Source organism: Haliaeetus albicilla, chromosome 13 (assembly GCF_947461875.1).
Source record: "Haliaeetus albicilla chromosome 13, bHalAlb1.1, whole genome shotgun sequence".
NCBI lineage: Eukaryota > Metazoa > Chordata > Aves > Accipitriformes > Accipitridae > Haliaeetus > Haliaeetus albicilla.
Window position 1 is genome coordinate 80,548 of NC_091495.1, and position 14,164 is coordinate 94,711.

The 14,164-nt window shown below is 68.4% G+C and overlaps 2 protein-coding genes across 8 annotated transcripts; one reads left to right on the forward strand and one right to left on the reverse strand.

Annotated features, from left to right (window-relative positions):
• The first annotated feature begins 885 nt into the window (after positions 1 to 885).
• STAG3 (STAG3 cohesin complex component) lies at positions 886 to 10,490 on the forward strand. Of its 7 annotated transcripts, XM_069799649.1 has the most exons (33): positions 889 to 1,272; positions 1,349 to 1,442; positions 1,522 to 1,638; positions 1,789 to 1,885; positions 1,989 to 2,065; positions 2,136 to 2,340; positions 2,427 to 2,578; positions 2,656 to 2,729; positions 2,900 to 3,023; positions 3,098 to 3,196; positions 3,265 to 3,344; positions 3,560 to 3,667; positions 4,552 to 4,651; positions 4,724 to 4,835; positions 5,283 to 5,386; positions 5,451 to 5,540; positions 5,623 to 5,712; positions 6,069 to 6,269; positions 6,665 to 6,735; positions 7,048 to 7,135; positions 7,230 to 7,310; positions 7,395 to 7,487; positions 7,558 to 7,738; positions 7,815 to 7,942; positions 8,021 to 8,122; positions 8,444 to 8,589; positions 8,671 to 8,799; positions 9,018 to 9,202; positions 9,585 to 9,735; positions 9,831 to 9,865; positions 9,988 to 10,073; positions 10,181 to 10,243; positions 10,332 to 10,490. In XM_069799649.1, exons 1-33 carry the CDS (start codon positions 1,127 to 1,129, stop codon positions 10,470 to 10,472), a joined length of 3,750 nt encoding a protein of 1,249 aa, XP_069655750.1. In that variant the 5' UTR covers positions 889 to 1,126; the 3' UTR covers positions 10,473 to 10,490. The 7 variants fall into 7 exon arrangements, with proteins under 7 accessions (XP_069655749.1, XP_069655755.1, XP_069655753.1 ...); XM_069799648.1 differs by having other exon boundaries at positions 886 to 1,272; positions 7,815 to 8,122; positions 9,834 to 9,865; XM_069799652.1 differs by having other exon boundaries at positions 887 to 1,272; positions 7,815 to 8,122; positions 10,349 to 10,490.
• AP4M1 (adaptor related protein complex 4 subunit mu 1) lies at positions 10,381 to 14,100 on the reverse strand. Its single transcript, XM_069799657.1, has 16 exons — positions 14,050 to 14,100; positions 13,617 to 13,681; positions 13,427 to 13,521; positions 13,244 to 13,350; positions 13,072 to 13,168; positions 12,585 to 12,695; positions 12,420 to 12,500; positions 12,283 to 12,345; positions 12,023 to 12,089; positions 11,879 to 11,932; positions 11,632 to 11,738; positions 11,457 to 11,548; positions 11,327 to 11,371; positions 11,206 to 11,256; positions 11,015 to 11,132; positions 10,381 to 10,765 (listed from the first exon to the last, which is right to left on the reverse strand). The coding sequence occupies exons 2-16, from the start codon at positions 13,672 to 13,674 to the stop codon at positions 10,577 to 10,579; spliced, it is 1,335 nt and encodes a 444-aa protein (XP_069655758.1). The 5' UTR covers positions 13,675 to 13,681; positions 14,050 to 14,100; the 3' UTR covers positions 10,381 to 10,576.
• Between the last annotated feature and the right edge of the window lie 64 nt (positions 14,101 to 14,164).

Here is a 14,164-nt window from a genome sequence, read left to right on the forward strand (position 1 = left end):
CCGTTCCCGAGCATGGCCCGGGGCCAAGAGCTGCCCCTGCTCTCCGGGCTGCCGGGCTGGGGCAGACTGGGAGCACTGGGAAGGCTGGGGTGGGTGGGTGGACGCTGAGGGGGGACGCTGCAGGGCCTGGGGGGGGGCACTGGGTGTCGCAGAGAGGGCACTGGGCCACACAGGGACAGGGCGGAGGGAGAGGATGGAGGGGTAGGATGGACAGAGGGATGGAGAGAGGACGCACGGACAGGACGGGCAGGGGGATGGAGGGAGGAGGACACACAGACAAGTGGGGGGGTGGGGGGACACATGGGGGGCAGAGCTGGGGCAGCAGGTCAGGGGGCACCCCAGACCACGGGAGGCCACGGGGAACCCCCAGGCTGTGCAGGGCTTTGGGGGATCCCCAGGCTCTCAGAGGTGCCAGGGCCAAGTGAGACCCGACGGGCCCCAGTGTGCGGTGGCTATAGGGCCTGCGGGGTTTCCCCAGAATGTGGGGACCTGTGGGGACATACAGGGTGCCATAGGGGAGCCCGAGCTATAAGGGACACCAGGGCCACGCGGCACCCCAATGCCGTAGGAGGCCGTAGGGGATCCCCAGGACATAGGGGACTCCTTGCTGATAGGACGCTATAGGGACCCCCGGTGACACGGGGCTATAGGGACCCCGGGCCGCCCCGCCCACGTGGGCCGTGGGGGGCCGCCCGGGCCACGCCCCTCGCACGTGCCGGCAGGGGGCGGGGCCGCCCTGCCTGCTGCGGCGCCCGCTGCGCGGTGAGGCCCGAGCGCTGCCCGGCCCGGCACGTGCTGGGCCTGACGTCGTTCGGCAGCGCGAGGCGAGGCGGGACGGTGGGGGGGAGCGGCAGCGGCGGGCACGTGACCTCGAGGGGGGCTGGGGGGGGGCCTCACCCCCCGATGTGATCCGCGGCGGTTGGGGCCTTGTCGCCCCCCCCCGTGTCCCCCCCCGGGGCAGGCCCAGGGTCCTCGTCCCCCTCCTCGGCAGCCCCAGGCAGGGGGTGTTTGTGGGTGCTTGGGCCCCTCCCCGGCCCTGGGGTGTCAGGGCCGAGGGGGCGCCCCCACCGTCCCGGTCCCTCCGACCCCACCTGCCTCCCCCCGTCCCCCAGGCCCTGCCGTCACCATGCCCCCGCGGCGCTCAGCCCACGTCCAGGGCGCCTCCTCCAGCTCTGGTTCCTCCGCCGGGCTGGGCACCGGCTCCAGCCCTGCGCCAGGCTCAGCCGGGGCACGGAGCGGCTCATCGCCATCGCCACCAGCCCCTGACAGCCCGTGAGTGGGGGGGGGGGCTGGGGGGGCAGGGGCCCGGCCGGCCCCTGGCTGCACCCCACCGCCACCGTCCGCACAGGGACCTCAGCAGCGGTGACTCTGGCAGCGACTTCGAGGACGTGCTGCGGCTGCACCGCAAGCGGAGACCCCGCCGGGCACAGAGCCGCGGCCCCGTACGTCCTGCCCTCCCCTTCTGGCCGTGTCCCCTGCCCCGGGGCTGCTCCAAACCTCCACCGTGTCCCCTTCCGCCAGGTCTCGAAGCGTCCCCGGAGGAGGGAGCCCAGTGGGGACGGGAGCAGTTTGGCCGTGAGCAACCCGGAGCAAAACACCCTCTTTGAGGCCGTCAGGTCGGCCAAGATCGCCGTCGAGGTAACCCACAGGTTACACGCAGCAGCCCAGGGAGCCCCAGCCGGCTTGCGCACGGGATGAAGGGACACGGGGGGCCACATGCGCCTTGAGCAGGGGACTCGGGTGTCCCCAGCCAGCAGCTGTTTGATGCCGGCTGTCCTGTGCCTGCAGACGGTGGTGGATGACTGGCTGGAGACCTATAAGCAGGACCGTGAGACAGGGTTCCTGGAGCTCGTCAACTTTATCATCCGCTCCTGTGGCTGCAGAGGTGGGGAGGGGGTCCCTACCAGGTGCTCTGTCCCCTCTGTGCTGCTGATGGGGCCCGCACCCCAGGCTGGGGACCCCCATTTCACCCTTGGGTCCCCCGGCAGGCGTGGTGACCCTGAAGATGTTCAGGCACCTGCAGAACTCGGAGATCATCCAGCAGCTGACGGAGAAGTTTGAGGAGGTGCTGGGCGGGCACGGGGGTGCTGGCAGCAGGGCTGGTGGGCAGCCCTGCTCACCCCTGTCTCCCACAGGATTCGGCTGAGTACCCGCTCTCTCTGGGCACCCAGCCCTGGCGCCGCTTCCGAGCCGCCTTCTGCGAGCTGGTGGCAGCAGTGGTGCGGCAGTGCCAGTACAGTGTTGTCTACGATGAGTTCCTGATGGACGCCCTCATCTCCCTGCTCACCGGCCTCTCCGACTCCCAGGTGCGGGCTTTCCGCCACACCAGCACCCTGGCAGGTAGGCAGCTGCCCAGGGGGGGCTCCCCACGGGCTCCCCACAGGCTCCCCACAGGGTTCCCTGCTCCCACTGTGCTGCCCTCCCAGCCATGAAGCTGATGACGGCGCTGGTGAACGTGGCGCTGGGTGTGAGCCTTCACCAGGAGAACAACCAGCGGCAGTATGAGGCTGAGCGGAGCAAGGGGCCTGGGCGCCAGGCCACCGACAAGCTGGAGGCACTGCTGGAGAAGCGCCGGGAGGTGAGCATCGGCAGCAGGGGGCTGGGCAGCGACAGTGGGGGGCCGGGCCCCGTCTGAGCCCCGATGCGTCCCCCCAGCTCCAGGAGCAGCAGGAGGAGATTGAGAACATGATGAACGCCATCTTCAAGGGCATCTTCGTGCACCGCTACAGGTCGGGGCTGGCCCACCAGCTCGGGAGCGGACGGGGGTCTCATGACTGGGGAGAAGGGGCATGGACCGTGGTGTGGCCGGGCTGGGAGGGCAGGTGGGAGCTGTGTGGGGATGGGTATGTGGCACCACCGGGGACCGTGGCGTGAGCCTGGGCGGTGCCACGCATGGCAGAGACGTGGTGCCCGAGATCCGGGCCATCTGCATGGAAGAGCTGGGGACGTGGATGAAGAGCTACACAGCTTCCTTCCTCACCGATGGCTACCTCAAGTACATCGGCTGGACCCTGCATGACAAGGTGGGGCCAGGGTTGGGGGGCTGGGGGCCATGGGGCCCGGCCAGGGGTCCTGCTGACAGCCCCTGTCCCTGCAGCAGCGGGAGGTGCGCCTGCAGTGCGTGAAGGCGCTGCAGGGGCTGTACTGCCACCGGGACACGGCCGCCCACATGGAGCTCTTCACCAGCCGCTTCAAGGTGAGCAGGGGCCCACGGGGGTCCCCCGGGTCCCTGCAGGGTGTCACCGACCGCATCCCCCTCGCCAGACCCGCATGGTGTCCATGGTGCTCGACAAGGAACCGGACGTGGCTGTGGAGGTGGTGAAGCTGCTGACGCTGATGCTGGAGTGAGTGCGGGGCCGGGGCTGAGGGAGGACATGGGGGCACAGGGTCCTCCAGTGAGAGCAGGGACAGACGATGGGGCTGGAGGGCACCCGGGGGACAGGGTGCAGGTGCTGCATATGCAGGGCCCTGGGGACATGGCCCCACAGCAAGAACAGGGACAGGGGCACAGGGCTGGGGAACAGGAGGAGCGGGCACCCCCACCATTCCGCATGCGCAGGAACACGGAGGAGGTGCTGACAGAGGAGGACTGCCAGAGCGTCTACCCCGTGGTCTACGTATCCAGCCGGGCGCTGGCCTCTGCTGCCGGGCTTTTCCTCTACCGCAGGTGAATGAGGGCCAGTGCCGGGCACAGCCCGTCCCATGCCAGGGACTGGCCCCCAGCCCACCCCTGCCCGGCACCAGAGCTGCCGGCATCCGGCTGCAGCCCACACAAAAAGCCGAGCATTTTCTGCCTGCCAAACCCTGAGTCAGGCTCAATTTCCTCCCCGCTCCGCCGTGGGGAGCATCTGGCAGGCGGCCGGCGGAGGCCAGCCGAAAGGCTACCTTCGTCCCAGGCTCGTTGGTGCCGTCCTTAATGGGAAAGGGGCCTGAGGCAGCTGTATCCGGCCCCGGGGTCGCTGCAGGGCAAGCGCGAGCCCAGCACGCGCTGGGTCAGCTGCCCGGCGCCCCAGCCGCGCGTCCTGCTCGCACGCTCGTGCTCTTGCGCCAGCCTTGGCGCGCTCGGCGGAGAGGAGGCCGGCGGCGCCGTGTTTATCTCGGCGCAGGCCTTGGCGGCTCTTGGCAGTGGCGGTGTCCGGGCTTGTCACGGCCCCGTTCCCCCGCACATCTGGGGCAGCGGCAGCTGCGCGCGGCGGCGGCCCGGGTCCTCCCTGTCCCCGGGGGCTCAGGGTTCGGGTGCCACCCCAGGGCGGGGGCCGGGGAGACCCCCGTGTCTGTGTCCCCTGGGGCTCTGGCCCCAGAGCAGGGGGGTACCTGGGTCCCCCATCTCTGTCCCTTGGGTTTCTGGTCCCTGCATGTCCCCCGGCTCTGTCCCCAGAGCAGGGGCTAAGTGGGACCCCCATGTCTCTGTCCCTTGGGGCACTCTCCCCTGTACGTCCTGCTCAGGTAGTTGGCATCCCTGTGTCTGTGTCCCCCCCCGGGGCTCTGCCCCCCCCCACACCCAGCGTGGGCACACAGGACCCCTGTGTGACCCTGCGCGCACATCCCCAGGCTGCTGGACCCCCAGCGAGGGGCGGGCAGGGAGCCATCTCGTGATGGGGACAACAGGACCTTCTTCCGGCTGCTTCTGGCCTTCTTCATCGAGAGCGAGGTGAGAGCGGCTGCAGGGTGCCTGGGAGGGCGGGGGGGTACCCTGCGCACTGTGACGGTCCCCTGTCCCCAGCTCCACGAGCATGCAGCCTACTTGGTGGATAGCCTGTGGGACTGCGCTGGGCCCCGCCTGAGGGACTGGGAGACCATCAGCACTTTGCTGCTGGAGGAGTCACCCACCAAGGGTATGGCACTACCATGCTGGGACATCACAGAGGAGTCACTGGGATATGCTGGGATGTCAGTGGGAGACACTGGGATATGCTGGGGTGTCGCTGGGACCAAGTAGGCTACACTGGAACACCCTAGGACACCCTTGAGGTATACAGAGATGTTGCTGGGGCACACTGGGAGATGCTGGGATGCACTAGGATATACTGGGACATCACTGGGAGACACGGGCTTTGCTGTGGGACATCCCTGGGAGATGCTGGGATGTGATGGGGAGGCGCTGGGGCATCGCTGGAACATACGGGGACATGCTGGCACGTTACTGGGTTGTACTGTGACATTGCTGGGGCACTGGTGGGTGGTCAGGGGACATACTGGGATTTGTTGGGGTGCCCTGGGACCTCCTGGCACATCAAAGGGGGTGCCGGGCCGCACCCCGGCCCCCTCATTCCCCCCACCAGGCCTGGCAGACCGGCAGGAGAAGGCACTGGTGGAGATCCTGGCAGCCAGCGTGGTCCAGGCGGCTGAGGGGCAGCCCCCAGTGGGCCGCAGCCTGGCCAAGAAGGTAACGGGGCTGGGGAGGGGGCTGGGGCCCCCTGGGCCGCCCTGAGCCCCCTCTCTGCCCCCAGCCCTCAGCCCGGGAGCGCAAGGCACAGGCGGAGGAGAGAACCCGGCTCACCCACTGCCTCATCCCAGCCCTGCCCCAGCTGCTGGCCAAGGTGAGGGGGACAGGGCTCCCCACCACCCCTGAGGACCTTGGGGGGTCGGCACTGACCCTCCTCCCCCACTACCCCCCCCCAGTTCTCAGCTGATGCTGAGAAGGCGGCTCCGCTCCTGGAGGTGCTGCGCTGCTTCGACCTCAGCATATACTGCACTGGGCGGCTGGAGAAGGTGCTGCTCCCTTGCCCCTCAGGCAGGATCCGGCCCCCTGGGGCTGGGGCAGAGCGAGTCTGCCCCTGGGAAATGGGGCTGCAGGGATGGGATGCCGATGGGTCCCCCAGGTGTCCCCTTCAGGATGCTCTGTGTCCCCATCCCCATTGGGAGGCCGTGTGCCTGTGCCCCCCATCAAGGGGCTGTCTCTGTCCCCCTTGGGGGCCCACAGCTGTCCTCATCCTCTCGGGGGCGGGGGGGGCCGTACCTCCCTGAAGGAGGCTGCAAGTCCCCTTGTCCCGATGGGAGGGTCCCTGACCCTCATCCCTGGGGAGGCGGCGTGTCCCTGTCCTTCCCACAGCCCCCTCTCCCCGCAGCACCTGGAGCTGGTGCTGGGGCAGCTGCAGGAGGTGGTGGAGAAGCACACGGGGCAGGCAGTGCTGGAGGCTGCGTGCCGCGCGCTCCACGCGCTCTGCGACCCTGAGCTCACCCTGCACGGCCGCGGGGACCTGGTGCGCAGCCGCCTTGCCGACCAGCTGGCCGACAAGTTCCACCAGGAGGTCACCGAGCTGCTTCAGGTAGAGGGGATGGGAGAGGGACCCTGAGTCTGGGACAGGGCTGGGGACCACTGGGGTCACGACAGGGACCTGAAGATCAGGACATGGACCTGAAGCCTGGGATGTTGCTCAGGCTACTCCAGGACAGGGACTCAGACTCCAGGATAGGGCTAGGGACAGGGACCCGGAGGCAGGACAGGGCCAGGGACAGGAGAGGGACCAGGACCTGTAGGGACAGCGGCGGCGTGGGCAGGGATGGGGCATCAGCGGGGAAGAGCCGGTCTGGGAGGTGCTGGTTGGGGAGCTGGCAAGGGACCATGGGGAGCAGGGTGTCCCCAGCCTGGCGTGGGTCCCTAACTCCGCGTGGAGCATCCCTAACCCTGTGTGGGGTGTCCCCAACCCCGGGCCCTGCCCAGGCCTCGTCCCTGGACGAGGAGGAAGTGTACAGCATGGCGGCCACACTGAAGAGGATCTCCATCCTGTTCAAGTGAGTGGGGAACCGTGGGGGCCACACCACTGCTCCGCCTGCGTCCCCAGGGGTCCCCCAGTGTCCTCGTCCCCCTCCACGTGCCTTCCCTGTGCCCTCTCCTGTGGCATCCTGTCCCACTGCCCTGTGTGTCCCTGGCACCCTCCCTCCTGCCCCATGTGCTCTCCATGTCCCTGTGCAGTGGCATCCCGCGTCCTGTCCCTGGCCCTCTGTGTCCCCTGCTCCATCTGTTCCCCGTGCCTATGTCCCCCAGCATCCTGCCTCCTGCCCCACATCTCCCCTCGCCCTGCTGATGCCACTCTGTCCCTGCAGCGCCCACGACCTGACGCCCTGGCAGCTCTTCGAGCCCTGCACCCAGCTCCTGCAGCGTGCCTTGGACACGGGCGAGGTGCCCCCGCAGGTACTGCCCTGGGGATGCAGCGGGGACGTGGCGGGGCTCCTTAGCAGGGCTCCTCAGCACCACGGCCATCCCTTGCCCGCATCTGCCCCTGCAGGTCCTTGTCCCTGCCATCACCTGCCTCCACTTCCACATCCTCTGGGAGCTCTCACGGCTGCCTAGCACTGATGTGCCCCAGGTGAGTGGATGGCATGGGGACAGCTGCAAGGACAACTTGGGGTGGCCCCTGTGTCCCTAAAGGTGACCGCATCCCCCTGCCCAGGAGCAGCTGCAGAGCCTGAAGACCAGAGTTACCTCCTTCTGCTCGCTGTGCCAGAGCTGCCTGTCCGATGTGGACGCTGGCGTCCGGGAGCAGGTACGCAGGAGCTGGGGGGGATGTGGAGGGGGTGTCGGGCCTGGCGCTGAGCCTGTCCTTGTGTCCTCAGGCCTTCATGGTGCTCAGCGACCTGCTGCTGGTGTTCGGGCCCCAGCTGCCGCGGGATGGGCGGGAGGCGCTGGCCCCCCTGGTGCTGCTGCCTGACGCGGGGCTGCAGTCCCAGCTGGCCGCCTTCCTCATGGACCACGTCTTCCACCATGCCTGCAGCCACGAGGAGCTCTCGGCTATGGGTAAGTCCCCTCCGTGCATCCCAGAGGCGTCCCCTGGGATGCCTGTCCCCCCCACTGTCCCCTCCCGTCTCCGCAGAGGACAGCGAGAACCACATCGAGGAGCTGCACCAGCGCCGGGTGCTCCTGGCCGGCTTCTGCAAACTCATCATCTATGACGTGCTGGAGCTCAGCGCTGCCTCCGATGTCTTCAAGCACTACGCCAAGGTAGGGGGCACGCAGGAGGCCTGTCCTGCTGGCCCCGCAACGGCTTGGGGACATCAGGCCCTGTCGCCTCCTCCTCAGTTTTACAGCGACTACGGGGACATCATCAAAGAGACACTGAACTGCACCCGGCAGATCGACCGGCAGCAGTGGGCTCGCACCCTGCTGCTCAGCTTGCAGCAGGTACAGCATTGGCTGGGGGCCTCTGGGGATCCTCGGGGTTGCCCAGGAGGCTCTGAGGGTCTCTGGGGAATCCAGCGGGTCTCCAGGGGAGTCTAGGGGTCTTTGGACTGCTCTAGGGAGGTCTGCAAGGCTCCAAGAGATGTGGACAGGGTTTGGGGGGGCGTCTCTGGAGTGGTCCAGGGGTCCGTGAGCCTCTGGGAGTGAGTCTGGGAGACTCTAGGAGGGTGGGTGGCATCCAGGAAGCTCCTGGGGGGATGCACCCAGGTGCATCTGGGTGTCTCCAAGGGGTCCTGCACTGACCTTCTGTCCCCCCCCGAGCAGCTGATGACGGAGCTGTTGCTGCAGCAGGGCCCTGAAATCCGGGCGGCCGAGGCTTTCCTGGAGATCCGGGATCTGGCACGGCGCTTCTCCCTCCTCTTCAGCCTCCAGCAGCTCCGCAACCGCCCGGCACTCCTCAGCATGCACAAGTGCGAGGGGCTGGGGGGCCTGGGGGGCCGGGGGGCCAGGCCGGGGCTCAGCCTCCTGCCTCATCCTTCTGCCCTGGCCAGGGAGGGGATCCAGTTCGCCTTCCAGGAGCCCCCGGGCCCGGGGCCGGGACTGCCACCCCTCAACCTGCCCTTCCTTGAGGTGCTGAGTGAGTTCTCACCGCGGCTGCTGCGCCCCGACAAGGCCCTGCTGTGAGTGGGGGGGGGGGGTGCGGGATCCCCGGACGCTGGTGGGGTCCCATTTGGGTCCTGAGGGGCCATGGGGGGTCCTCAAGGTCTATTTGGGGTCCTTGGGGCTGATGTGGGGTCTGCAGGGGCCATGTGGCATCCCCCAACATCACGTGGGATCCCCCAGCACCCCACAGGTCCCTGGTGCCATGTCACCCACCATGTCCCCTGTCCCCCCACAGCCTGGCCTACCTGGAGAAGATTTACCAGGAGCAGCGGTGGCTGGCACCACAGGACGTGCCATGGCCGTCCCTTGTCACCTACCGCAACTCCCTGCAGCCACAGGAGGAGAGGGGCTCAGTGAACAGCCACAGCACAGCCCCCCGCCCCCCACCCGGCTCCGCTGCCAAGAGACCCCGCATAGATGGTGAGGTGGGGGCTGAGCCCAGGGGGGACCCTGCACGCTGGGGGCCATGCCACCCCCAGCACCCCGACTGGGCTGTGCAGGGCTGGGGGGGGCTTGCCCTGCTCCGTCCCTCGCTGTGGGGACCCTGGCCAGAGGCTGGGACCAGTTTGAGGCTCCCCAGTACAGAGCGAGGGTCACTGTGGGGCAGGAAACTGAGAGATGGCGGGGGGGGGGGGGGGGGAGGTTCATGTCAGTGCTGTCACCTCTGCCAGAGCCGGACTGTCCTCATGTGGGGACAAGGACAGGGCTCAAGGATGGGGACAGGCTATGGGGACAGGGACACAGCTCAGGGATAGGGTCTGGGGATGGGGTTGTGGTCCCAGTGCTCAGCCCCCTCCTGCAGCCCCTTCAGAGCACCCCGACTCCAGCCCATGGCCGAGCAGCCGCCTCCCCAGCCCAGCCCTGACCTCCACCGTGCTGCGGGGTGGCCCCCGGCCCCCGCTGACCCGGCCACCAGCACGGGACCCCGGCTCCGACCCCGGCCTCCTGCAGAGGTGAGTGGGTGGGCTGGGGGTGAGCCCCCCCCACCCCCAAACTGGGCACCTCCCACCCAGGACCCCTCCTGATTCCCTATCCTCTCCTCCTGCAGCAGCTCCCTGTCCCACCGGCGCAGTGGGGTGAACCGATGAGTGAGGGCAGGGGGGCACGGGGTGGGCACCAGAGGGGGACCAGGGTGGGCACCGGGGCTGTGAGGTGAGAGTCTTGCGGGGGGTCTTCTACCCTCCACTTCCCTCCCTTCTCCCCCAGGCTCAGCCTGATGGTGGAGGAGGAGGAAGAGGAGATGATGATTGAAGAGGAGAGCAGTGAGGAGGACACCCCAGAGCAGGACAGGGTGAGGCCACCTCCCGAGGGTCCCCCCAGCCATCTGCCCCTGCAGGGGTGGGGCTGGCAGCACCCTGGGGTGCCCCCACCCCACCCCAACCTCCCCCCCCTCCCCAGACTCTGCTAGCCCCCGAGGACCAGCTCCGGGACCTCTTCGACTCCACCATCCTGGGCATTGAGGTGAGCTGGGGGTGGAACGCACAGGGTCACCGGGGGAAGAGGGACCCCAAGGGAGAGCCCTCCCCTCCATTTTGGGGGAGTCTTGCAGGACCCCTCTACCCACAGGACATCTGAGCGAGGGACCCCGGCAGCGCAGAGCAGTTCGGTGCCTGTTTATTGTTGTTACAAGCCCAAATCTAGGGGAGCCTGGCTCCCTGGGCCCTGTTGTTTGGTGATGGTTAATAAATAAATACTCGGTTGACGGCTGGCGTCAGGCGCAGGTTCGCCTTTCAGGGCCTAGGTCCCTGGTGTCAGGGGTCCGCAGGGTGCAGGTCTCGGCGGGGGGGTCCCCGCTCAGAGGCGCAGCACGTAGGAGTCACTGTGGGTGAGGTAGCGCACCCAGCGCTGGGGGGGCCCGGCCGGCCCCGGCAGCCGCACGAAGCGGACGTGCAGCCCCGAGCAGGTGTGTGCAGGCAGCTCAAAGGCCAGGTTGGCCGGGCCCAGCTCCAGCAGCGATGCACGACTCAGCCCCGGCACTTCCAGCTGCGGGGAGGGCACGGTGACACCAGGGATGGCATGGGACACCAGCTCCCCACCTCTCCCTGGGCACCGCAGCTGCCCCCCCTGAAGGGGATGCGGGTCCCTGCCTGTCCCAGGCCCCATGGTCACCCCCACAAGAGGAACAGGTTCCCAAAGGGCTCCCCAAGGAGCAGGGAGGGGAACAGGTCCCTGCCCATCCCCAAGCCCTGGGGGAGCTCCCTGCCTGGCCCTCCCCCCCACCCCAGCCCTCACCTTGAAGAGCGCAGAGAGCTGTGATCCCCCCTGGCAGCGCGGGATGTCCCAGTGGATGGACTTGGTGCCGGGCTGCAGCTCGGCTGTCTGCTCGGGGCTGCTCAGCTCCTGCGCCAGGCTGGGGGGGCACAGGTGGTGAGGGGGTGACAAGGCGGGCGACAGCCCCCAGCCCCCCAAATGCCAGCACCCACCTGCTCACCCCCTTGGGCACGGGCAGCTGCAGACGGACATTGAGAGCTTGGCTGGAATTTGAGATGAGGGGCTCAGGGGCCAGGCTCTGCCACGGCCCCCCTGGGCCCTCTGGGCACCTACCTCTTGGGGGGCAGGTCACAGCGGAGCTTCAGATACAGCCGGAGCCTGCAGGGAAACAAGGATGGTCAGAATTGGGGTCAACCCTGGAGATGGTCAGGGTAATGCCCCCCCTCTGCACCCCCCTACTCACCTCCCGGTGGGGTCCTGGTCCACGGTGGGGAAGAGGCGGAAAGGCAGAGGCGAAGGGATGTCATCTGCCAGCTGGTACTGCATGAGCGTGAGCTGCGGGAGACAGGGCTCAGGTGGGGCTGCTGCAGCACCCACCCCCCCCCCCCCCATCCCCAGTGTCCCCTGGCATTCCTCACCTCCCCCTGGCTCGGGGTCACCTTCAGGACCCTCCCGCTCTCAAACTCGTCCAGCTTGATAGAGCTGTGGAAGGCGCATTCATCCACCCGGACAGCCGTGCCATAGCCTGGAGGGGGCAGAGAAGGGCACTACGCCGTGGTGGGGGTCAAAGCAGGGCGTAGCAGGGAAAAGCAAGCGCTGGGGGGCAGCTGGGGGTGTGCTGGAGGGCAGAGGCAGGTATTTGGAGGGGACTGGGCAGGGGCTCACCCCGCAGTTCCGACTTGCCCACGCAGAACTCCTCCGTCAGCCCAATGCGCATCTCTGCAGGGACAGGGACGGCGTGGAGTCACCCTGGGGGATGGCCCTGGCTGTCCCTGACTCCCCAGTACCCCAACCCCTGCCCCTCCTTACCCACGCAGCTGGGCAGGTAGCACTTGAGGCGGATTTCCCCCTGGACGTCCACCTTCATGGGTGTCCCCTGGGGAAAGGGGACGTGGGCTGAGCTGGGATGGGCAGGGTGGGTGGATGGGACTTCAGGGGGTCCCGGGGTGGGGGGGGCCTGGGGGCAGTGGGCAGAGCCAAAACACCCAGGGGACATGGGGCAATGCTTTGGGGACACGCTGAGGGGCGGGGGGGGGGGCATGAGGCAGGGGATCCCTGTCCCCACTCACGTTGGCGGCGATGACCACTGTCAGCCTCTCCACCACGTCCACGAAGACCTCGTTCCTGGTGCCCTGTGGCCAGATGGGGGGGGTCAAGGCTGGGAGGGGGACAATAGGGGGTCATAGGGACACTGAGAGGGTCCTACCTGCTCCCCCCGGGGTGGCAGCACGGGGCGGCTGGCGGCCGAGCTGGGGGCTACCCTGCTCTGCTGCGTCTCAGCGCCGAACTGCAATGACACAGGGGGGACGACAGGGTTTGGGCACCCTGGCTGGGCTGGGGGCGGGGATTTGGGGTGTCCCTGGGTCCTCACCAGCCCAATGGAGCCCAGGTCGAGGAGGCTGAAGGGTTTGGTGGCCACGGGCTCCGTGTGCATGAAGTTGCGCAGCACCTCGGGTGCCGTTGTCTGGACATAGCCGTAGTCCTGGGGGAGCCGGGGGGGGTTGTCACCCCCCACAGCTGTCCCATGTGGCCCGTGGGGCACCCTCTGCCCCCCCCCCCCCCCCCGGAACTGTCTGCTGTCCCCTTCCCTCTGGGGTGTTCCATCTGGGTGTTCTGGGGTTTCCCCATCACCCTCTGAGCTGTCCCCAGCTCCAAAGGGGTGCCCACCACTCCAAGGAGTGTCCCCAGCTCCATGAGGTGTCCCCAGTGCCCCCCCGGGGTGTCCCCTGTTCCTTCCAGGGAGTTCTCACCACGCTGAGGTGTTCTCACCCCCACCCCCCGTAGGGTGTCCCCAGCACCCCCAGGCATGTCCCCAGCTCCCGCCGTGTGTCCCCAGCACCCCCTGGCAATGTCCCCACCAGCATCTCATCCAGCAGCTCGTAGATGAGGGCGAAGTTGAGGCTGACGTTCTTCTCGCTGAGGGGCCCGCAGAAGTCCCGCAACAGCGTCACCAGCCTACGGCAGGACCCGCGGCCATCAATGGGTCCCCATCACCCCCCACTGTCCTCCCCAGCCCCAGCCACCCTGTACCTGTTGAGGAACTCCACCAGAGTGAAGGGCGACGCGTCCGCCGTCGTGGTGGCCACAAAGTAGAGCCCTGCATGCCGCACGTGGACAAAGTGCCGGCCCTCGTGTGCCTGGGAGGGAAGCAGGGCCATGACCCCCATGGGACCCCCACAGAACCCCCCTTGTCCACCCCCGGATCCCCTTTACCATGAAGACAGGGGCCTGGTCCCCCGGCAGCGAGGTGATCCTGCGGTAGAAGGTGTCGGCAAGGTCCGTACTGGTGCCGCAGGTCTCCCCGCGGACTGGGGGAGTTAAGGAGAACGGGGAACACATGAGGGGGGCCCTGGGGAGTCCCCCAAGCGGAGGGACCCCCTGGGGTGCAGCGGGTGGAGGATACAGTCCTTGTGGATGAGCCGGTCGCCCTTGGAAGAGAGGATGAAGATCTGGGACAGCATCGCCGGTCTGGAGGGGTGGGGTCGGGGGTTGGCGTGGTCTCCCCAGGGCCCTACACCCCCGCCCCCCGAGCTCTGCGCACCCTAAAGCCGCCTGCCCGAGACCCCCCGACCAGGCCCTGCCCCGGAGCCCCCAGCACCCTGAGCCCCCCAGCACCTGTGCCCCCCCAGACCCTTGAATCCCCAGCACCCTGAGCCCCCCAGGCCCCTCACCCCAAGATCCCCCCGCCCACCCACAGGCCTCAGCACCCCCTCAAGCTCCCCCGGTATCCTCGTCCCCCTCCAGGCGCCCACTCCAGCACCCCCCCGGCTCCCCCTCCCCCGCCGCGGGCCCTTTAAGAAGGGGCGTGTGCGGGGCCCCTCCGCGTCCCCCCGAACCTGCGTCCCGCCTGGCGGTCACATGACACCGCCGAAAGGAGCGTGGCCCGGCCCGGGCCGGGCCGCCGCGCGCCGCCATTGGCCGGCGGAGCGAAGGCGTGGCCCGCGCCGGACT